Source organism: Lolium perenne, chromosome 3 (genome assembly GCF_019359855.2).
Source record: "Lolium perenne isolate Kyuss_39 chromosome 3, Kyuss_2.0, whole genome shotgun sequence".
Taxonomy (NCBI): Eukaryota; Viridiplantae; Streptophyta; class Magnoliopsida; order Poales; family Poaceae; genus Lolium; species Lolium perenne.
Window position 1 is genome coordinate 297,714,860 of NC_067246.2, and position 24,431 is coordinate 297,739,290.

Sequence of the window (24,431 nt, forward strand, 5' to 3'; positions counted from 1 at the left end):
CCAGGTTCTCGACAAATCTGGGGGTCCTGTGTTTTGCAGCTCCATCCACTCTGCGATGAAGTCTGGCAGAACTTGCGACTTGATTGCTTTTCTTTTTTCATACATGATGTCCCGAGGGGAAAGTTCTATTCCCCAAAGGGAGACACGCCCTGTAGCTTCTGGATTGTTCAGTATATTTGAAAGAGGTGCTTCGTTGACTACTATTATCGGGTGTGCCGAAAAATAGTGGCGCAACTTCCTTGCCGTTGCAATTACTCCATATGCTAGTTTTTGGTACTGCGGGTACCGCTGTTTGGAAGGCGACAGAACTTCACTGATGAAATATACTGGCCTTTGCACTCCATGGAGTTTTCCTTCCTCTTCTCTTTCAACGACTAGCACCGTGCTAACCACTTGGGGCGTGGCTGCAATATATAGCAGGAGAGGTTCCTTTTCCTTCGGCACCACCAAGATCGGTGGTGTCGAGATTGTGCGCTTTAAATCCTCGAAAGCTCTGTCGGCTTCTTCGTTCCACTGGAATTTTTCTCCTTGCTTTATCAGAGCATAAAATGGTAACGCTTATTCTCCCAACCTGGCGACGAATCTGCTCAAAGCTGCGACTCACCCAGTTAGTTGCTGTATTTCTTTCAACTTTGTTGGCTTCCTCATTGTTACGATAGCTTGTATTTTGTCGGGGTTTGCTTCAATTCCTCTTGCTGAAACTAGAAACCCCAGAAGTTCTCCTGCTGGGACGCCAAAAGAACACTTCGTCGGGTTCAGCTTGAGGCAGAACTTGTTGAGGTTGTCAAAGGTTTCCTTGAGATCCTCGATCAACGTTGCCCCCTTTTTTGACGTTATGACGACATCGTCGATGTATACTTGCACGTTTTTCCCAATCTGTGTCGCCAAACACTTCTGCATCATCCTCTGATATGTTGCTCCCGCATTTTTTAAACCAAAAGGCATTGTTCTGTAGCAAAACACGCCGTAAGGTGTTATGAACGCTGTTTTAGCCTCATCGTCTTCTTTTAGTCTGATCTGGCTATAACCAGAGTATGCATCCAAGAAGGAAAGACGTTCACATCCTGCCGTGGAGTCGATGATTTGATCGATCCTTGGGTGGGGAAAGTGATCCTTAGGACAATGTTTATTGAGACACGTAAAGTCCACGCACATGCGAAGGACTGTCGTGTGTTTCTTCGGCACCATCACTGGGTTAGCTACCCATGTGGCTTCTGTAGATATCTCTTTGATAAAACCAGCATCTCTTAATCGATCGATTTCTGACAGCATAGCTTTGCGGTTTGGTTCCGAAAAACGCCGCAAGGGTTGTTTGATTGGTCTCGCGAGGGGATCCAAGTTGAGGTGGTGCTCGGCAAGTTCCCTGGATACTCCTGGCATGTCAGCTGGACACCATGCGAAGATTTTCCAGTTCTCACGGAGGAACTCGACGAGCGCGCTTTCCTATGCGAGGTCCATGTCGTTTGCGATAGACGTCGTCTTTTTCGGGTCTGTCGGGTGAATCTGCACTTCCTTAGAATTTTTCTCGGTGTTGAAAGTTGATTCTTTGTTTGGCCTTCCAACGTCTGGCAGCACGTCGTAATCAGTCATACTCCTTGACGCCAGATACTCAGCTTGCATCCCGAAAGTTTCTGATATCCGGTGAAAATCCTTATCGCACTTATCGGCTAAGGCGAAGCTTCCTTTGACCGTGATTGGTCCCTTTGGTCCAGGCAACCTCCACAACAGGTATGTATAATGTGGCACCGCCATAAATCTAGCATATGCTGGTCGTCCCAACAAAGCGTGGTATTGCGACGGAAAATCCACGACCTCAAATTCCTGCCTCTCGATTCTATAATTCTCTCGGGTTCCAAACTGAACGTCGAGATTGATCTTCCCCAATGGGTAACTTGGTTTCTCCGGTGTAATACCGTGGAACCTTGTGTCTGTTGGCTTCAAGTTTGCTAAGGATATGTTCATCTTCCTTAATGTATCTGCATACATAAGGTTTAAGCTGCTGCCGCCATCTATGAACACTCGAGAGACATCAAATCCTGCAATAACTGCTGGTAAAATAAGTGCTGACTGCCCTGGTCGAGGAACTTGCTGTGGATGATCTGCTATGGTGAAGCCAATATCTTGCCCTGACCAGTTAAGATACTCAACTGTTGGTGGAGGCATTTTTTCTGCCATGAACACCTGTCGTGAGATTACTTTCTGAGCTCTATTGGATGGCCTTCCCTTCTGAATCATCGACACTGCTCCGTTGGAGTTAGGATCAACATAAGGTGGTGGTGGAGGTGCTGCCGCTATTCTGAGCTGATGTCGATTGTCTTCTGTAATCGCGGGGGGAGGTGGTAAGTGAATCTCGCTCCTGGGTTCTCGAGGATTTCTTTGTGCTGCCCGAGCGTTAGCGTGCTCTGCCCATCTTAACATTGCCTGAAAATTACGGCAATCTTTCTGCAGATGTCCTGACTGTCTTTTTCCGTTGTTGTCGAGGAAAAAGTGCATCTGACACGGCCCATTCATCATCTCTTCAGGAGACACGAAAGGCCTCGGGAACCTAGGCCCGCTATTTTGCCTGTTGTTTCGAGAATCGTCTCTATTATTGCCTCGCTGCTCATTGCTTCTCTGATAATCATCTCTGTTGTTTCCTCCTGTGTTTGCCCGAAAACCTGCCGAAATTTGTCCTGGAGCGTCATAGTTCGGGTACTACCGAGGAAATCGTCGCCTCGGTTGATAATTTCGACCACGGTCCTCCTCTGGCGACCTGTGCCGTTTGTTGTGGACAGCATCTTCTCCATCTGCCCATCTGTTTGCTATTTCCATTAACGCGGATACTGTCTTTGGGTTGGTCCTTCCCAAGTCCTCGACGAAATCTCCACGCCTGATTCCTGCGACAAACGCATCTATCGCTCTCTCGTCAGATATATTTTCTGCCGAGTTTTTGATGATGTTCCACCTTTGGATGTATTTTCTCATTGGCTCGTCCGGCTTTTGTCGACATGCTCTCAACTCCTCCAATGACGCAGGTTTCTTGCATGTGGACCGGAAGTTCTTGACGAACACATCCTCGAAGCTTTCCCAGCTGTCGATAGATCCTGGGGTAAGTTTCTTTATCCAAGATCGTGCGGCTCCACTCAGATGCACCTGGATGCTTTGCATAGCTGTTGCTCTGGTTCCTCCTGTGAGCTTTACTGTCTCGAGATAATCAATTAGCCAATCCTCTGGATCTTGAAGGCCGTCGAATTTCTTGAAATTGTCGGGTAACTTGAATCCTGAAGGGACTCGAGTTTTTCGGACTCTCCTCGTGAAGCACGGAAAGCCGCACATATCTTCGTCGTTAAGCTCCGGGGATTGCCGATGTTCCCTTCTGCTTTGCCGCGCTCTATCGACCCTTGCTTGTGCTGCCGTGTCTCTTGCTCCGCTTGGTCCTTCAGGGGCTGCCGCTGTTGCTGCTGCAGGTCGTGGACTATTTTGCCTTGCCGCTCCTTCGGGAGGCGTTGATACAAACGCTGTCCGCATAGCTCCAACTCCTGCTATCGCCATATTGTATAGTGTTTCCCTTGGATCGCCTGGAGGTGGTTTAGATGCGAGGATAAAAGCATGTGTCGCCATATACCCAGCCTCTGGTGTCTTAGGGATGATGTTTCCTCTTGTATCTATCGACATAAAAGACATGTCGAGGTTTTGGACCAAATGCTCTCTTTCTGCTTCGGGTATATGTTGCAACCTTGATCTTGCTCTGTTCCGAGCCTCCCTGTGGCTATCACCCGAAGTTCTAGATTGTCGACTTAGATCTGCCCTTCTCCTGCTGGATGCAGAAGCTGCCTCCTTTCTCCTGTTTAACTCAGCTATCTGTTTTTCCAATTCTCTAGCAGCTCGTGCGAGCCTATATTGATATGCTTGCAATTCCTCTGGTGTGGCCGTGGTGGCCATTGGTTCTGAGCCGTCCATAGCTCTCGCGGCTCTGTCCCATGCTGCTTGCGGGAGTTGAACTCTGTGTCGCGGCTGTGGCCCGACGTATTTATTGCCCAGGCCTCATCGCAGATCGGAGGGATCGACGTATGGATTTCCCAGATCGTCGAAAGCATCAGATGTTTCCTCTTGATCATTATTTGGCTCTTCAATGGCATAAATCTGATGATATTTTGTATTTAGATCTATGTTGGGTTTGGTGACACCATCGTTAAGATTGATGAAGACCTTGCCCACTGTAACAGACTTGTCGATGAAGTCGCAACTGTCGACACTGCTGGAGCCATCGCTTATATATGAGTCCGCAGATGACTCAAATGACATGTCGCTGAAGATCTTGGCGAGTTTCTCTCTTGCCCTGGTGCTGACGTAGCGTGTCGACGAAGTTTCTTCTTCTCCTGATTCGGTTGACGATGTATAGCTTGAAAAATCAGAATCGACCGCCGACGATCCCGACGAAATCGGAATTTCGACACGATACGATCCTTCCTTCTCGACGCGAAAGCGAAACCTTCCGAATGTCATCTCCATAGGCTCCGCCAGATACGCATATGCATCCAAACAGGAGGGTGGGTGAGGAACAAAATCGACAGGACCAGCAGCGATCTGTTTACCTCGATCCATTGCGTTGCTTGCAGTTGATGATGTCGAAGATCTTGAACGTGCCATCGAGATCAGATCCTTACGCCTCTAGTTCCCACAGACGGCGCCAATTGACAAGGTATCAACTTGTCAATGCCTATGGATTGTAGGCTAGGGTTTAGTTGGAAGTAGAGGGCAAGTAGATCTCGAAGGTTTCAGCCGAAAAGTACTCGACGATTATGAAAACTAGGGTTTGTAACAATGATTCGATGCCTTCCTCGTCCCTCGACTCCCCCTTTATATAGGAGGCGGAGCCGAGGGATTCGTGTTGTACAAGTTACAGAGTCCGGGATGGTTTCTAACTCATCCCGTAAGATTACAAATAACGCTTCCTATTACAACTCTAACTTTCCTTAATAATATCTTGGGCTTCCGAATCTTCTTATTCTTCGGGTAGTGGGCCTTCAGTAAACCCCGGGTACTATCTTCGGCAGGCCTATTTGGGATGCCTATGTCAGACTGCGTCCGCACACTCCTATTCCACAGCCATGTTCCCCCCACCTTTTGGCCTGACGCCTTAGCCACCGCCACCCTCCTTGTCAACCTTCGTCCGTGTCGTCCCCGTTGGAACTATGCACCTCATCACCTCCTTTACGGTTCCCCTCCATCGTACGACGGTCTTCGGATTTTCGGTTGTCGTTGTTATCCTAGTATCGCCGCCACCACTCCTCATAAACTCGCCCCTCGTTCCGTTCCGTGTGTTTTCCTCGGTTACCCGACTAACACCAAAGGCTAACGCTGCTATGATCCGGTTTCTCACCGCATCATCACTTCCCGACACGTGTACTTTGATGAGCATTGCTTTCCTTTTGCACAGAGACAGGTGGTCGCCACTCCTCCTTCGACTACTGATAGTCCACGGCGTCGACCCCCTGCAGGTCCGTCGGCTGCAGTGCCCTCGAGCTCGGACTCGGGCACTGCCTCGACGTTCTCCGCCGCGCCCTTGAACTTTGTCTCAGGCGCTGCCTCGCCACCCTCTGGGTCACCCTCGAGCCATGTCTCGGGTGACCCCACGCCGACACCCGCGTCGACACCTGCGCCGACGCCCGCCTCGACGCCGCCTGCGTCGCCCTCGAGCCTCAGCTCGGGCGCCGCGCCGTCTTCGCCGGGTTCATCCGCCTCGACGCCGCTTGCGTCGCCCTCCAGCCTCAGCTCAGGCGCCGCACCGTCCTCGCCGGGCGACGTCTCGCCTTCGGCTCCGCCGCCGCCTCCTCCGCCACCGGCCACGGGGCCACTCACGCGCGCCCGTGCAGGGATTCGCGTCCCGAGCACGCGGTACCCCTCGGACGAGTACGTCTGCACCGCGTCGACTTCCGCGCCTTCAGCATCCACGCCATCGCCCCTGCCCGGCTCTGCCCGGGCTGCTCTCCGCGACCCGCAGTGGCTTGCGGCCATGCAGGATGAGTTTGACGCCCTGTAGCGGAACCAGACATGGACGCTTGTTCCCCGACCCCCTCACACCAACATCATCACCGGGAAGTGGTTCTTCATGCACAAGTTCCATCCGGACGGTACTCTCGACCATCACAAGGCGCGGTGGGTGGTTCGTGGCTTTCGCCAGCGTGCCGGCGTCGACTTCACCGACACCTTCGCCCCGGTTGTCAAGCCCGGGACGATCCGCACCGTCCTTCAGCTCGCGGTCTCCCGTGCGTGGCCCGTGCACCAGATGGACGTCTCCAACGCCTTTCTTCACGGCCATCTCGAGGAGCAGGTCTTCTGCCAGCAGCCCACGGGTTTCATCGATAGCGCCCACCCCGACCATGTGTGCCTGCTCTCGCGCTCGTTATACGGGCTCAAGCAGGCCCCACGCGCCTGGTGCCAGCGCATCGTAGCGTTTCTTCACCAACTCGGCTTCCGCTCCACCCGCTCTGATGCCTCGCTAATGGTGCCACCACCGCGTACCTGCTGCTCTACGTCGACGACATCATCTTGACGGCCAGATCCACGGACCTCCTGCGACAGATCACCGAGCGTCTTCGCACTGAGTTTGCCCTCAAGGACTTGGGGCCCCTGCGCTACTTCCTCGGCATCGAGGTCGTACGTCGCACCGATGGCTTCTTCCTTCATCAGCGCAAGTACGCCCATGAGCTCATGGACCGCGCCGGTATGCTTAATTGCAAACCCGCGGCCACGCCTGTCGACACGAAGTCCAAGCTCTCCACCACGGATGGTTCGTTGGCCACGGATGTGTCTTTTTATCGCTCCATCGTTGGTGCCCTGTAGTACCTCACCTTGACCCACCCCGAGCTGCAGTATGCTATCCAGCAGGTGTGCCTTCACATGCATGCTCCGCGGGATCCTCATTGGGCTGCGGTCAAGCGGATCCTCCGCTACATTCGTGGCACCATGGACTTCGGCCTCTCCCTCCACGCCTCCACCGCCACGGACATCGTTGCCTACTCGGACGCCGATTGGGCAGGCTGCCCCGACACGCGTCGCTCCACGTCTGGCTACTGCGTCTACTTCGGACCTTCGCTCATCTCCTGGTCGTCTAAGCGACAACCCACGGTCTCTCGCTCCAGCGCCGAAGCGGAGTACCGGGCTATTGCTAACGCGGTTGCTGAGGTCTCTTGGCTGCGGCAACTCCTCGTTGAGCTCTCATGTCCTGTTGCCAAAGCCACCGTGGTCTATTGCGACAATGTCTCTGCCGTCTACCTCTTCGCCAACCCGGTCCACCATCGCCGCACCAAGCATATTGAGCTGGACATCCACTTTGTTCGGGAACAGGTGGCCCTTGGACACATTCGAGTACTTCATGTGCCCACCTCCCAACAATTTGCGGATATCATGACCAAGGGTCTCCCTACGGCATCTTTTGAGGAGTTCCGGTCCAGTCTATGCATTCGACCAGGCGACGCTTCGACTGCGGGGGGGAGGGGGGGTGTTGAGATACATATCCTTGTATATCCGGATGTGTATCTTCTGTAGTTATGTATAGCGATACATATCTTTGTATTGATTATTGGGCCCGCCTCCTTCCTTGTATAGTCGAGGACGTGGCCTATATATGTAACGCCATATGCACCCAATCAATACATTGTGAGTTGCATCCCTCTCTACAGGGCTCTTCGTGGGAGTGAACAAATAATTTCAAAAGCACAATTATTTTCGAAGCAAGGTAGCCACCTCTTTTGTAAGTGCTCATCAAAGCCTCGGCACACAACTTCTTCGCTTGTACCCATCGGAGAGGGTCAATACAAAACTAGTTTCATCATCCTCGACCGCTTTCACTTTTTAATCCCTGGTGGCATGGTCCTCTTCTATGTCCTCCTAGGCAGCCTGCTCCTCCTCTGGCCCCAAGGGCACGACGAGTATAGCAACGATGATAATCCTTCCATAATGGCGACTACACGGGCCGACCACATCAATCAAAGCAACATGCAATCAATAAGACAAAAAAAGGAAGTCCTTCCCATCCACAACATTTCCCTTCTCCCTCAAGAATACTCATGCGGAGGCGCGTCGACCCCGAGAAGTTGCAGTGAGATGCCCATCGACGAAGCATCACGAGCCACATTAAGCGTATTGAACACTTGGGATGCCCATCGATGAACCATGGAGCATATACATAATTTAACGGGATGCTGACCCTAGTATGAATGGTGGAATTTCATCAAACTTATTTTAATCTTCTGACATGTCTATCTTGTCCTCCACTTCCACGATATTTCTTTTCCCTGAAAGAGCTATATCGTGCTTTGGCTCATCATATGATGTATCTGTTTGCATTTTTTCCTTATTTTTCTTTGTTTGGTAAACATCTCTTTCACATACAAAACTTGAGCTACATCATTGGCTAGGACGAATGGTTCGTCTCTGTACCCAAGATTGTTGAGATCCACTGTTGTCATTTCGTACTACTAGTCTACCTTTACCCCGCCTCCTGTTAGCTTGACTCAATTGTGCACCGAAACAAAAGGACCTTATAGTCAAGTTCACGTATATCCTATATGTAGCCGTAATACGTGTCCTTTTGACCATTATTGTTTGTTACATCCGTGGACACAACTGTTTTGGCTGATGCTTTTTTATCTTGGACGATCGTGTAAAATATATTCCAATTTATCTTGTATCATTGGTAAGCCAATATAGTCGAAGATGGTGACCTGGCCAACAAGTACAGCTGATCTCCAATAGTGGTATTATTCATGAGATGTGTTTGCAACCAACCGCTGAAAGTCGCCATTTGTGCATGTGTAATCCAGGAGTCAGACTGCCCCGGGTTTTTGGAGTGTACACTATCCATGTGTTTCTTGATATACGGAGCTACCAAGGTGGAACTTTGTAGAACTGTGTAGTGTGCTTGAGTGAAAGAATGTCCTCCATACTTATCATTGCTTTCTCCGATCATGCCTTTTCCACTTAGACTCCCCTCATGCTGCCATTCAGGAACACCAATCGACTTACAGTTATGAATAAAGTCAACACAAAACTCAATGACATCCTCTGTTCTATAGCCCTTGGAGATGGTTCCTTCTAGTCTAGCACGGTTATGAACATATCTTTTTAAAACTCTCATAAACCCCTCAAAGGGGAACATATTGTGTCGAAATATAGGGCCAAGAATGATAATCTCTTCAACTAGGTGAACGAGGAGGTGCGTCATAATATTTTAAAAAGGGCAGTGGGAACACCAGCTCGAAATTGGTATGACATTGGACCACATGATTATGTGACCTTCGTAGACTTTCTTGATCGATTACCTTATGAGAAATTGCATTGAGGAAGCACATAGCTTCACAATGGGTAGATTTTCATACGTTGTTGGTCATGTCGTGCTTCCGATGTATGTTTTGTCTTCCCATACATGCCTACAAAGTCTAGCAGGTTCACACAAACATTCTTCGTCATATGCATCATGTCGATTGAAGAGCGGACCTCTAGGATTTCCCAATAGGATAGCTCCCAAAATATAGACTTCTTCTTCCACATGTGCGTGTGTCTGGTAGTGTCATTCATGACAGATTGTCTGCCAGGACCCTTTCCAAAGAGTAATTTTAGATCCTTGATCATACCAAATACATCATCACCAGTATGGTGGATAGGCTTCTTCTGGTGATCTACATCACCTTCGAAATGCTTGCCTTTCTTTCTTACGGGATGCCTGATATGAAGGAATCGACGTTTCCCCCGGTACACAACCTTCTTACATTTATCCAAATATAAACTTTCATGTCTCATCTAAACAGTGCATGCATGCATTGTATTCCTTGTTTGTCTGTCCTGAAAGGTTACTAAGAGCATGCTAATCATTAATGATTACAAAAATCAATGCTCGTAGGTCAAATGGATCCTATTTGTGCTAATCCCACACATGTACAACTTTTTTGTCCCACAACCATAAATGTTCTTCAACTAATGAACTTAGGTACACATCAATGTGGTTGCCGGGTTGCTTTGGGTCTTGGATAAGCACCGACATCATAATGAACTTCCGTTTCATGCACAACCAAGGTGGAAGGTTATAGATACATAGAGTTACATGTCAAGTCCTATGACTATACCTCTGCTCCCCAAAAGGATTCATGACATCTGTATTTAGACCAAACCTTAAGTTACTTGCGTCATCTGCAAAGTCCGGTAACACTCTCTCAATTTTTCTCCACTACAACCCATCAGCAGGGTGTCTCAACATCATGTCTTTCTTACAGTCTTCTTTGTGCTATCGCAACAACTTGGCATGCTCTTTTTCTGAACAAACGGTTGGCAGGAACCCTCTTCATGGGGCACTCACCCTCAACATCACCAGGGTCATCTCGTCTAATCTTATACTGAAATGTAGTGCATACCGGGAATGAATTCACATTCTCGTACTCCTCACCGCGGTAGAGGATGCAGTCATTAGGGCATGCATGCATCTTCTTCATGTCTATTCCTAGAGGGAGATAACCTTCTTTGGTTCGTAAGTACTGGTATGCAATTCGTTATCCTTTGGAAGCATCTTCTTTATTATTTTCAGTAAGTTCTAAATCCCTTGTCAGTTAAACCATTATATGCCTTCTATTGCAACAATTCCAGTATGCTACCTAGTTGTTTCTGGCCATCTTCGCAATTTGGGTACAATAATTTTTTGTGATGCTCTAACATCTGCTCGAATTCAACCTCTCATTTTCAGTTTCGCAGTCTCTCTCTGCATCAACAATGGCTGGACCAAGATCATCGGCGGGCTCATCGGATGCCTCTTGATCTTCAGCTTCCCCCATTGCAGTATCACTATATTCAGGAAACATAGGATAGTTTTCATCATCCTCTTCTTCTTTATTTCTTCCATCATAACCCTCTTTCTCCGTGCTTGGTCCAATAATTATAGTTGGGAATGAACCGGACCGAAGTAGGTGGGTGTGAAGGATTGTAGATGAAGAGTAATCCTTCTTATTCTGACCCACACCACATGGACAACACATAAAACTATCATGATTGTTTTCCTCAGCCACACCGAGAAAATAATGCAGGCCCATAATGAACTGGGGAGTGCGTGGGACACCGTACATCCATTGCCGGCTCATCTGCATTATAAAATGAAGTATATCAAAAATCATTACAGAACATCATGATTATATAGAGACGCGATGTACATCGACACATGCATTTTATCAATGACAGATGAAAGGATAAAGTTGTTAACCTCAATCGAGGAGGAAAAAAAGAGGAGAAAACGTAAGTGTGACTCGGGGACTTCATATCATGTTTGTTTTGTGTGAACTCAAGTGGCACCATGCTCTAATGCATTTTATCGAGCACCTCTTGTGCATAAGAAGAGAAAAGCAAACCAACATACACCTGTCAAAGCTAAGTGTGGCTCACACAGAAGCTTGAGCAGACATAGTGATATATGTAGAGATGGAACTTTAGTCCCGGTTGGAGACACCAACCAGAACTAAAGGGGCTCGTGGCCTACCGCAACCCCTTTAGTCCCGGTTGATGTCTCCAACCGGGACTAATTAAAGGTGTCGTTGAAACCGGGACTGTTGCTGGCTATGCCCCGTGCGGCGTCCTAGCCGTTGGAATTAGGACTAGTGCTAACATTAGTCCCGGTTCCAAACACGGCCAGGACTAATGCTCCGGGCAGCTCCGAACAAAAAACTCGTTTTCTAATAGTGTTGTGTATATATTTATTTACTTTGTATGATCTATACTTTCATCCAACTAATCTGGACAGAGTCACAGAGATACTCGTATCAGCTTGGGGGTTGCCACTAATCCAATTAAGATATACTGCTTGTAAATGGTGAAATAACACAAGACTGGGTTGGATTTGTGCAATTTTGACTCTCCAAAATAAATTTTAGATAGAACTTGCTAAATCATTTTCATTCACGGGCAAACAACTATTGTTGTCCCATGATAGAGATATGCAACACCCCAACATAGGGCATGTGTAAGGGTATTTTACCCTTATCCATTATTTTGGTAACAATGACACCGTTGCTAGAGTATTTGGTTTAATACATGTCTATGAGATTATTCCCAGGTATTAGCCAAATAGGCATAATGTTGTATCAATGGAACAAGAAGGTAAAGGGAGACCCCCCCACTTTGACAAAAAATGAGAAGGTTTGTTCAGCATCTGCCTGGTCACAGGCCCGGTCAGACCGGCCCCTGGAGCGGTGCACACCGGGCACAATCCAGGGGACTTTTTCCCTTAGCCTGACGGTGGCCCGGCTGGTTGCCCGGTTTGGACCGGACTGGCCCGGTCTCATGCCCGATCGGATCGGGCTGTGGACCGGCTGGCCCGGCACGGACCGGCTTCTGCTCCGGTGGGAACCGGAGGCCATGTACTGCGCGTCATGAGCGGCCCCGGTCACGGCCCATCGCCAAGTCCGGTCTGGACCGGATGGTTCGGCCCGTGGACCGGTTGGGCTGGCCCCTGCGCCGGGTGGCCCGGCCCCAGGCACAGTTGACCGGGTTCCTCGAAGAAAAGCTGAGGTGGACAAGTTGCAACGGTCAGATTTCAAGTGACGCTATAAATACCCCTTCTCCTACCTCTGAATAGTAAGGCACTACATTACAAACTGTTCTTGAGCTCTCTCTCTCTCTCATACTCCATTGATAGAAACACCAAAAGCCTCAGATCTCACTCCTCCTCCACCCAAACTCGAATCCCTCAAAGGAAAAGATAGAGGAGGCCCTGATCTACAGTTCCACCAAGTCCAATCTTGTTCTCCATTGTATTCATCGAGATACTTGCTCTCTAGGGTTCCTTTGAAACCCTAGGTGGGTAAATGAGGTCTAGAAGCATCCAGGCTGTGGATTTGCTCCTGATAAGATTGTGAAGGTTTGGAGGCTACCTCAAAGTCTACCAGAAGTGAGTGAGCTATTCCTTCGTGGGATAGGCTCCGAAGAATAGGGTGAGCCGTCGTGACATTGGGGAATCCTTCGTGGGACCTCCACCCCTCCAAACGTGATGTACCTTCTTGCAAAGGAAGGGAACATGGGAATAAACCCTCGTCTCCGCGTGCTATCGGTTATCCCTAACCGAACTCTTTACTTGTGTTATGTTTGTCTGTGAGAGCCTTCGTGCTCGAGTTACTTGTATCATCATATAGGATGCCTCACCTAGTTTGCGTTAGGCTCACCTTCATATTCCGCAAATCCTAATATTGCAAAGAAAGAATTAAAATTTGTAGAAACCTATTCACCCCCCTATAGGTTTACCATCTCTGAACTTTCAGCATGACATGTCCAAGTCACCCAAATCATTCAGTTACCCATTTGTTACTGCAGACATGAACATAGATCCTTACCCAAATCATCAGTTACTCATCTTCGGGAATTCAATTCTTCTTCTGTATGGGAGTATTCCCTTGATCCACTTCTGATGAACAACAAGCATAGCCCTAGTTCAAGGCATGGGATGGGAGTAACAGAGGAGAAAAGGAGCATCACCTGTAGTACCAACAACTTGTCGTAGTAGCATATCGGGGAGGAAGCATCAGCTTCGGTAGCAAACTAGGGGTCGGGGAGGAGCTCGGGGAGGTAGCAACAGATCCAACACCAACACCGTGATTGTAGATCCGCCGTGCAACCACCAACGCCACTACGTTAAATCGAGCACGACCATGGCTTGGAGCTCCTCTAGACACCACCATGATTGGAGCTCCGTCGTGCCGCAGGAGGGAAAAGTCGCATTTTTAGCTCGACCTTCGTGGACACGAGAAGAAGAAGGCGGCCAGCCCACACCAACGCCACCTCGACAGATCCAACACCACCACCGGGATTGGAGCTCTGCCATCCACCACAGCGACTGGGGCTCCGCCTTAGCGTTGGAGGACATAGTCGCAATTTTAGCATGCCAGATAAAGAGAGGGCACCTGCGGCGTGGGGCGGGAGGGAGCGGACGTCGACGACTTGGGGAGGGACGGAGATGAATCATGCGGCTTGGGGTGGGAGGGAGAGGGCGCCGATGGCGTGGGGCGGGAGGGGAACGGGTGGTGGGTGTCATCGAGGAGAGTGAGGCCTCAGGTCTGCAGGGAAGAAGAGCGAGGACCGCTTGTTTGGTTGGAAAAAACTGTGGGACGTTTCCGCAAAATAACCGGCCCGCCAATTTCCCCGACCTCAATTACTTGTCCAAAATTTATGTAGATATGTATGTATCTAAACGTATCTAATTTGAGAGAGAGGGAGTAATATAGATAGATAGTAGATGAATAGCAGAGTCAATAATATTATTCAACACAAAAATTAAATAAAAACGATTGCAAGAAAACGGTTTGGGCTTGCTCAAAAAACCGAAACAGACCGTCCCGCAAACCGGACCTCCCGCAACGGTAACCAATAAATTGCCATCGCCACCAATCATCATCGCCACGCCCAGAAAAGAAAACCCATCTGAAAAAGAAAATTCCCCATCCCTCCCAAGCCCAAGCGCTCCTTCTAGTTCGAGCCGAATTCGCTCCCCTCCCCCGTCCCCGCCGGCAAGTTCCTCCGCCGGCGAAGATGGAAGATACGGCGCGCACGCCGCTTCTTCCTCCCAGTGGAACGGGACCGCACATCTCCTCCTCGTCGGAGGCGTCGAGCCACGACGCCGGCTGCTCCAAGTTTCTTCCCCAAGAAGGCCAAGAACGGGATGCCAATCAGGCTGCGCCGCGGGACCAGAAGAAGACGGAAGATACGAGGGGGTCGCAGGGCAGTTCGAGCGGTACAAGGGAGACGCCCCCGGGCAGCGACCGGACGGACCTCGGCGACCACTCCGGTCAGATTCCGGCCGCCGCTGACAAGACGCAAGGTGCGGTCACCAACCGCAAGTTCTTCCCGTCCCCCAGGTTCCCCTTCTTCCTCAGGAAGACTCCTGCCGAGATGGCGGCAGCGGGAGGCGAGACGCCCCCGGGCAGCGACCGGACGGACCTCGGCGACCACTCCGGTCAGATTCCGGCCGCCGCTGACAACACGCAAGGTGCGGTCACCAACCGCAAGTTCTTCCCCTTCCCCAGGTTCCCCTTCTTCCTTAGGAAGACTCCTGCCGAGATGGCGGCGGCGGGAGGCGAGACGCCCCTGCACCGCGACTGCGCGGCCCTCATCAAACGGCTTCAAGATTTGGAACGTCTCAGCGGCAGTTCTTCAGTTATCGCGGACCCGACGGCCCGTCTGATCGAGGCCACGCGCTCGCTTGCATTGACTGACGGCGTCGACTCCAAGGAAAGCAAGAAGTCCCACTTTGAGATGATCCTTGCTTCGATGTCTTTGACCATGGTTGCCTCCAGAGAAAAGATTGATGAGGAGATCGCGACGACGGCAAAGAATCTTGCCTCCGAGGCTGCAGCGCTGCTGCCCAAGACGGGCGCGTTCGAACAGCAGACTGGAAGATCCAAAGACTTCTTGTTATGCCTAACCATATCAGGTTCCCTGGCGCTGCTGCCTTACCTTCCGACTCAGATTCCGGAGTCGCTTCGGCCTTACATCGGCGCTGGATTCGCCCTGGTGTTCTATGCGGCATCGGTGGGAGCAATTCTGAGCTTCAGGGCAACGCGCAGGTCACACCTGAAGTTTGCTGACTTACTCAGTACAGTGAGCTTTGCAGGGTTTAGCTTGCTGGTAATAGCATTCATCTGCTCAGCTTTGTCGTCAGGGAACGTTCTCCTGCTCGTTATATGTGCACTGCTACTCTTTGCAGGTCAATTGTATGCGTGGAGGTGGTAGTCGTTTCCTAGTTAGATGCAGCTTTTGATATTAGGTATCATGCCAAAAGAAAAGACTATTGGTTTTGGTACTCTTGCTGTAATACACAATAAAACTTCGTTTAGGTGCATCCTTTTACATGGGCACCTGACCATACTGTCTTTGAGAGTAAAAAGTGCTTTGCCAAATCATATGTAACAATGGACTCACTTATCAGCATGCCATCTGAGTCAAGTGCGATCCAAGGCGTGCAAATTGCAATTTATTACACATTAAACAGTATACTGTCGATGCCAAGTAACACTTAATCTGAACAAGAAAAAAGAAACCTGTCCTCAGCATAAAAATGTAAGTCTTATTCATTGGAACTGAGGGACTAGTGATTTATCCCCTGTACTTTCAAGCTTACTAGCTGGGACCGGCACGCTGCCCCTCTATGAGCTGAAGAATTGTCGTCGTCCGGGTGGCAGTGAGGCAGCCATTGCGAAAAATCTCAAGCACCCTGGAAAAAAAAGTATTACTATTGTAGTCCGGAATGTGCTACTAATACAGTTAAGTGTATCAATCTTATTAGATGCAAGTTTGATAAGTTTTTAGACAAGCTGCTACTTTTAACACATATGTATGACTGGAGTTATTGATTGTATCATAAGAAGACAATCATATAAAAAAGTTAAGTGCTGAAAAGACTTGAGTTCCCTTCAGAACAATTGGATCTAAAAGTTCAAAATTCACATTCAGTACAAAATTTATGGGAGTGTGTTATGATATGGCCCCGGCCGGATTTCAGTATGTGCGTGGCACTGGCTGAAGGACCTGCAAGTCAGTATGATATACTATATAACTCAGAGTATGTACCAAAAACGTATTTTTTGTAAAATCTAATATATTAGGATGCACTACCTATGTTCTTCTACAACCGAGTACCTAAGAGCATCTCCAGTCGCGTCCTCCAAAGCGTCCCCCAAAGGGATTTGGGGCGCGCCGGACAAAAAAAGCGTTCCAGCCGCGTCCCCCAAAGCCCATTTTTGTCCGGCGCGGCCCGATACGGTGTCCGGCGCCCCGAGCCCGTCCCCGTCCCACAGGGGACGCTCCGGGGACGCCGGACACAACGAAAAGCGAGGCGGGCTCCCACATGTCGGCGACTATTTGCATAAACCGTTGGTTCGCGCCTCTTTTCTCGTCGCTCCTTCCTTCCCGCGCCTCCCACCCCACCGCCGCCGCTGGATTTCCCGGCCGTTTGGGCGTCTGATCTGTGCTGCGAGTCAGCACCGTTGTCGCGGCTGGGGCTCCCGCCGGTCGTGCCGCCGCCGCCGCGTCGCCAGCGCCTCCCAGAACGCGCCGTCAAATCCGCCCCACCTCCGCGCACAGAAGGTGCTCGACGACTTGCCAGGTAGGCGCGATTGGTCGCTGTTTGTTGCGTCGTCTGCCTCGGCGCAATTTTAACCATTGATTTTGCTTTAGCCATGGACAGCGACGATGAGATGGTTGCCCTGCTGCTGGAGGACGAGCAAGCGTTCGACGACGACCTGCGGGAGCATTTGCTGATCATCGCGTCCCTCCAGGACATGCTTGACGCTGAGGCGGAGAAGAGGAAGAGGCCGCGCCGCGGAGGATCAAGGCCGGGAAGAAGGAAGTCGAAGCCCCGGCAGAGGATGGAGGGGCATGCCATGCTGCAGAACGACTACTTCGCCGACGGGGCAACACATGCCGACAATTTTCGGCGCCGGTACAGGATGAGCAAGGGCCTGTTCATGAATATCCTCCACGGCGTTCGAGAGTTCGACCCCTACTTCAAGCTCAAGGTCGACGTTGTAGGGTATATATCCAAAATGGGCCACTTTTGTCAAAACAATCTCGAATCCATCAGGTCTGAAGAATTCTCACTTTGCTACACGACAGGAGGCTTGCAGGAAGGATGTCGAGCGGGCATTTGGTGTGCTTCAAGCACAATTTGCCATTGTCCGGTACCCTGCTCTAAGCTGGTCTCACGACCAAATGTGGGAGGTGATGCAGGCTTGTGTGATCATGCACAACATGATCATCGAGGATGACCGCAAGAATCATGTTAGGTCACATGTTGGTCCCTATGAGTGTCAAGGCCCTCTCGCGGAGGTTGATCATGAGTTGCCTGCAGATTTTGCTGATTTTCTCGCCATGCACGCAGAGATCCGTGACAGCAATGTGCATGAGCAACTTCAAGCTGATCTTGTTGAGCATTTGTGGAGGATCAAAGAAAATACCGTGGCACCTTGATGTATCATCTAGCCCTTTTTATTATATTTGATTACTTGTTTTATTGTTTGTTGTAATTTAATTTGAAAACAATCCTCGAAAACATATTTTTTCATATGCTACATTTGATATAAATGGTTTATGTGCTAAAAAAATTATTTTAAATGTTTGGGGGCGGCGTTTGGGGGACGCGGCTGGGGAGCGACGTCCCCCAAACGCGGCACGAACAAAACACGTCCCCCAAACGCTCAATCCGGCGCGGTTTGGGGGACGGTTTGGGGGACGCGGCTGGAGATGCTCTAAGTGGCAACAACACAAAATATTTTGCCACTACTGTGTGGCAAACCTGTACTGTAAAAAACTATTAATCATCTAACAGAGATTTATTGGAAATTCAGCGCAAAGTCGATCGTACTATTCAGAAAATGAACATATCTCTGTATATTCTTATGGCCTCAAATAGATAAGAACATGCATATACACATGGAATATTTATTTTAGAAAAGGGACGACTGAGAACTGTTTATTCTAGATATATCCAACTTTAGTCAACCGGAACTTTAATTTGACTTGGACTGAATCTGCTAGCTATTGATGTACATTAACTGACCAAAGTTGCTAACTAAGTAGATATCCCTCTACATTGACTAACCGAAGCTGGTACTGTTGTTGTATGGAGATATTGATTCCGAACATGTATATTCGGTGAATTGAAATGATCTTAAATTGTGATCAAAACTGGTGAAACCAACAAAGTTAGCAGCACACACACAATTACATATGGGTCAGTTTTGACTCGCTTATTTGAGATCAGAACTGGTAAAGTCAAGCTGACAAAACCCATATGAAAAAAGCAGGGAAATAAGAGCTGGTATGTAAGTGAATGGTAGCGTATCACAATATCCCATTGATACTGGAACCATAATCAGCTACACAGGGCTTGCAACATCATTCTTGTATAATCATGTGACATATATGAATACTATATTCTGATTGCCCTTTCAAATGCTAATGTGAGCGAAAAGGCAAGTTTGAAATATCATTAAGGACAATTAATTCCAGCATGGTGCCTCTATGCTCACATATATTTGAGAAAAATGTTAGCATGCCACTGTTTCATTTATTGCTTTTCAGACCAAAACAGAAATTTTCTCTTAGCTACAGTCTCAGAATATATTGCAGTGCATATCTGTATTTAAATAACAGTGGCATGAAGCACATCTCCCTTGTTGAGATCATCAGGCAAGATACATGTATCTTTTGCTTGGAAGCCACCATCAACAATTCTTTACAGAATTATGGAACTTACACACCAATTCGCTAAGTGTAGAAAGTTATATTAAACACAATGGTATGTAGTGAGAGAACAACGGATATCATACTAAGAGATTTAGAAAATGTACAGAGGGTAATTCATTAGGAAGAACATATATTTAATTTTCTTAAAGCTAACACTGACCATTTATCACGGAATTTTGTGCAGGTCTTGGAGCTTCAATAGAGAAGTATGTTGCGGCTGAATGATTTTTATACATTGAATTTTTTTTAAAAAAAACCTTATGTAATGTGGTAATTCAAGTACAGAAGATCTAAGAACACATTCTCTGAACAATGCAGATGCTGTAAGAGCCTCTGAACCGCTTGCAAATTACATGGCCTGGTTTTTGGAAGTTCTCAGCTAGGTAAGCAAGCACAACGCAACTGGACAAAGGAGCAGAACCAAGATACTGCATAAGCAAGAAGACTATCTTACATGCATTAATTAGTTTGTTCATGTACTAAGTAAGAAGTAGTCAGCAATTAGAGGATACCTTTAAGGAAAACTGAAGCAATGAGACACTTCTACAATGGTCCAATGATTTGGCTTCATCTGAACTCCCTGTTTCCGTTTGCAATCTTCAGATATCGATTTAGATTTCCTTTCAAGCACAGGATGTTTACCTACCTTGTGTCTATTGCGCCATGATGCGTCAACCTCTACGCCATTCAATGGACCCTTTATAAGATCCTGATAAAAAAATTATGACAAGTAAATGACTACACATAATCAGTGAACTGATCATTTGAGTAGTTACTGAAAAGGTTGGATGATATAATTCGGTAAACTCACTAAATCCATCTGCTCCAGTTCTGACTAAAGTTCTCATCAGATTGCGCAAGTATGCCTTCAGTCAATAAAGTCCAAAGGAACTCGCATGAAAAGCCATGGAGATATGTTCTACGAATAGAAGTGCTCCAGAAAAAAGAACATGGATCTCAATTCATGAACAGGCACCACCAGTTACTTCTATTAGATAATTCAGAATAGTAGAAATGGAGAGTGCATGGAAAAATTACAGAGCCGCCCCACCGCGTCCCCGTTGAGCAGGTCCTCCTCCAAGACCTACAGCCATACATGGCCACATCGCCCTCGCTGTGCCACCGCCAGTGAAGTGAGCGGGAAGAGACGCGGGGGCACAAAGGCCAGCGCCGTGGACGTCCGGGTGGAACCAGGATTTGAGTATAGGGGGGGGAAAGAAAATTTGGATCACACAAGAGACGGAGCATCACTATATATCACAAAATTTCACTTCCTTGGTACACTCTGAACAAATCTAAGACATCCTTTTATGGATAGAGGTAGTACTATACTTCCCATGCTTGTTTTGCGGAATACAACATCAGACTTGGAAGATCAAACAATACACAAAAGAATGGTACGATTTAAAAAATCTGGAATTACAACAGAAAAGGAAAAAACTAGCAAAGTGACACCAAGGTTTCAAACTTCAGAGAACGCAATGTGTGCACTTACATGGCAAGAAGCAAGCTGGTTCATGTGCAGTAGATGTTCTAAGCAGTAGATAACCTTAGCCAAATAAAAAAGGTGCACGCACCTATCCTGTTTCAGATCAAAGTTTCCACTATATCTCAAGAAGAACCAAAACATTTTGGATCGCTTTTGTGCAAACAAACTAAAGAAGATTTGCAAAGCGTACCTCAGCTTACATCAACTCTGTGTGCACGCTCAAGTGCTCAACCACTGAAACAGACACAGTTGGCAGGATTAGGGGGTCAGCTTAATCATTGCATCTCCAAACAGATGCTACAAGAGAATTATAGAAATAAAATCAGAATCATTCCAGTTCACTGCACTTGTATATGGACCATGCCTAATAGGAGCATTTATTGGTGGGTTGGTTGATTAACCAAACGAAAGCTGCAGCAGAGCAAGCAAAAATTTGATAGGCCTTCAAATTTGCTCCATGGGTCTTCTACAAGATTTTCCTGTACTAAAGAATTAAAGATGACCTTCTCAGCTGCATTGAAGGAACAGTATAGAAGACATTAAAAAATGGACAAATTCAGCTACTGCAACTTGCTATGGCTTACATCAGGACAGTGATGTGGGGTGATTGGCAAGTACTACAACAGTGACATACATTTGAGGGTAGTAAAAACAAAACCAGTTTATCAATATTGTTCATCATAATAAAATGCAAAAAACGAAAAGCACCTTGTACACGACAACGACATGGTTTCAGACTAGTGCATTAATCACAAAATTTTGTATTGAAAATATTTCAGTAGCTGGATTGCTGGTAAATGGTCAAGGTCTTGATTCTAGCAGAACCTCTTGCACGAACGGATATCAAAACTATGAGATGTAAGTTCTATCTGACAACATCTAAGGAAGAAGTATTCCAGGTTGCTCATAGAAGACTGGCTGCATACTTGCATTGAAGTCGGAATTTCCCAGGTCTACTTGAGAACAAACCATGCTTCTACAAAAAAAAGGATCAGTATTTTGTGATAATAACTAGGTTGTCTTGCACCGAGATATATATTATTAATTTTTCAACCAGAGCTGAAATGTCGGATCCTCTTTTTTATGGGTGGTTAAGTTCCAAACAAGTAAAGTTTGGTTAAGTTCCAAACAAGTAAAGTTCGGTTAAGTTCCAAGCATCCCGGTCTAAAGTTGGAATAGTTCCTCACGGCCAAACTGAATTACCAGATCATGGCATAAGGCAACCTACCACTAATTTGTGTTGCAACACAACTACACAAGCATGCAGCATGCAATGTCTTAAGTTCATTATAGAAGAAAGAAAAGAGTGCAGTGGACCAACAAACTTTGTACAGTATGTTTAGAGATCAAATATTGCCAGCAGTTTCAGGACAACTTCATTCGAGACATAACTATAGTTTCTTCCTAGCATAGTATCAGTTTTTTCATCTATTTAAGGATTCAATAGCTGTCATCCAATTTATAGCCAATTTTGACATAACATGAACTTCAAATGCCTAGCAGGACTAAAACAAGTAGAGAGCCAATGTGAAAAGTGAAAACAGCATCCGCAATCAGATGTAACAGATTAATAGTACCTTCCTCCTCTGTTACTTCTATTATTTATCTTTATTATATATCCCTTGGTCTCCTTTTTTTTTCATCAGACTAGGGATTAATCATAATGTCCAAATCTGCTACTGAAACTTATACTGCCATTTCAATACCCAATTTGGTTAATACTTTCACAGGAAAGTTCTTTCAGCAGCACCATTCTGTTGATGTGCATGAGGACATGAAACATGATGAGCAATTCCTTGTTTTTGAAAGAAGGGATTGAGCTTAACATACTCTCCTCCCCGATCTGATATTGAATAGCGAGAATTTTTCTGTCAAATTTGCGTTCAACAAGCTTTTGAAACAGAATAAAGGCATTGAATACATCAGACTTTTTCTTGAGAAGATAGATCCATGTAAATTTACTATAATCATCGATAAAGCTTACATAATAATTATGACGCCCAATAGACATGGGTGCAGGACCCCAAACATCAGAAAAAATCAACTGAAGTGGAGCTACAGACACACTATGGGAGATAGGGTAAGGAAACTGATGACTTTTAGCTTGTTGACATGGATCACACACATACTCTATACTAGTATTCCTATCAAAAGAAAGCTTATTTTTATTGATAACTTGAAGAACTATTTGACTTGAAGGATGACGAAGACGACTGTGCCACCGTGCTTGAGAGGGCTTGACAACAAGGAAGGCATGTTTGTAGGTGGAGGTGGCAAAGGATGAAATAAGAGGGTAGAGATTCCCGTGACCTGATCCTTGATAAGAAAGAAGTAAGGGTGAAATTCAATATACACATGATTATCAAGGGTAAAGCGATGGACAGACAGAAGATTTTTAGAGGCGTTTGGAACATGCAAGATATTTTTGAGTTCGAATTTTTGAGCAGAGTTATGAATAGTAGAATGACCAATATTACAAATCTCCATACCTTTACCACTTGCAGTGTTCACTTTGTCACCACCATGATAAGAGTCCCGAACAGAGAGATTATGGAGTTCACTGGTAATGTGATGGGTTGCACCAGTATCAAAATACCAATTAGTGTCAACTCCATAAGCATGCATATCTTCAGAATCATCATCATCATTGTCCTTAAAATGGTACCAGCAATCTCTGGCTGGATGTCCATCTCTGTTGCAAATCTGACATTGCACATCCACCCATGGAGTGGTACGACAACGACCACGGCCTCGTCCTTGACCTCCTGCAGATGTTGTGCGTCCACTCCCACGGTTGCTGCGGGAGTAGTCCTCCTGTCGATGATCACCACATCGAGTATCTCCTTTGTCATCACGTCGGTCAGCAGACTGACGGTTTTCAGTGCGGCGATCATCACGCCCTCCAGTGTAGCGATCATCTCGTCCTCCAGGATAGCGATCATCTCTGCCTCCATAGTTGCTGTTGCGAGGACGAAAGCCACCACGATTGCGTGACCGTGCTGCTGCATTGGCTGAAGTTTCAAAGGCTCCATCTGACAGACGAAGCATATCTTGACGCTTTTCATAGTTCTGTATATGAGAGAATAATTCAGCAATGTTCAGGGACTTCTTTGCTACATCAAGTGCGGCAACAACTGAATCATAGTCATTGCCAAGCCCAGCCAGTATAAAAGAGACCAGTTCATCATCAGGGACTGGTTTACCGGCATCTGCTAACTCATCTGCAATTCCTTGCATCTTGGAAAAGAAGACTGCATAAGTCATATTGTTTTTCTTTGTATTTGCCAATGCAATCCGCAGATTCGTGACCTTGGACTAACTCTGAGAGGCAAACATCTCTTCCACCGCCGCCCAGATACCGGCAACGTGCTCGATCCGAAGAACATGCATAAGGATTTCCTTGGAGAGCGAATTCAGGAGATAGCTAAGAACAAGCTGATCTCTGGCAGGCCAAATTGCATAGGCTGGATTTGGAGTCACGGTCAGCTCCTTCTCTTTGTCTGGATCACTGACAGTAAGCTTCTCGGGAGGCGCGGCATCTGTGCCGTCGAGCAGTCCCGTGTACTGAGCACCACGGATCGCAGGTAAAACCTGCACTCTCCATAGCGGATAGTTCGTCCGCGTCAATTTCTCTGACGGCGGAGATCCAAGGCTTGGTAGAACGACGCTGGAAGATGACGCCATGATTGCG

The 24,431-nt window shown here is 47.4% G+C and overlaps 1 protein-coding gene and 1 long non-coding RNA gene across 5 annotated transcripts; one reads left to right on the forward strand and one right to left on the reverse strand.

Annotated features, from left to right (window-relative positions):
• Window positions 1-15,910: 15,910 nt before the first annotated feature.
• On the reverse strand, window positions 15,911-22,413 carry LOC139838615 (uncharacterized). 4 transcript variants are annotated; one of them, XR_011756162.1, is made up of 4 exons: window positions 20,931-22,413; window positions 19,898-20,833; window positions 19,764-19,831; window positions 15,911-16,219 (listed from the first exon to the last, which is right to left on the reverse strand). It is a non-coding gene; the product is annotated as an uncharacterized lncRNA (long non-coding RNA). The 4 variants fall into 4 exon arrangements; XR_011756164.1 differs by having other exon boundaries at window positions 19,898-20,170; window positions 20,290-22,413; XR_011756163.1 differs by having other exon boundaries at window positions 19,898-19,960; window positions 20,063-22,413.
• On the forward strand, window positions 16,612-19,476 carry LOC139838691 (uncharacterized). The gene is made up of 4 exons (XM_071828811.1): window positions 16,612-17,110; window positions 17,182-17,587; window positions 19,087-19,205; window positions 19,436-19,476. Exons 1-4 carry the CDS (start codon window positions 16,612-16,614, stop codon window positions 19,474-19,476), a joined length of 1,065 nt encoding a protein of 354 aa, XP_071684912.1.
• Window positions 22,414-24,431: the final 2,018 nt, after the last annotated feature.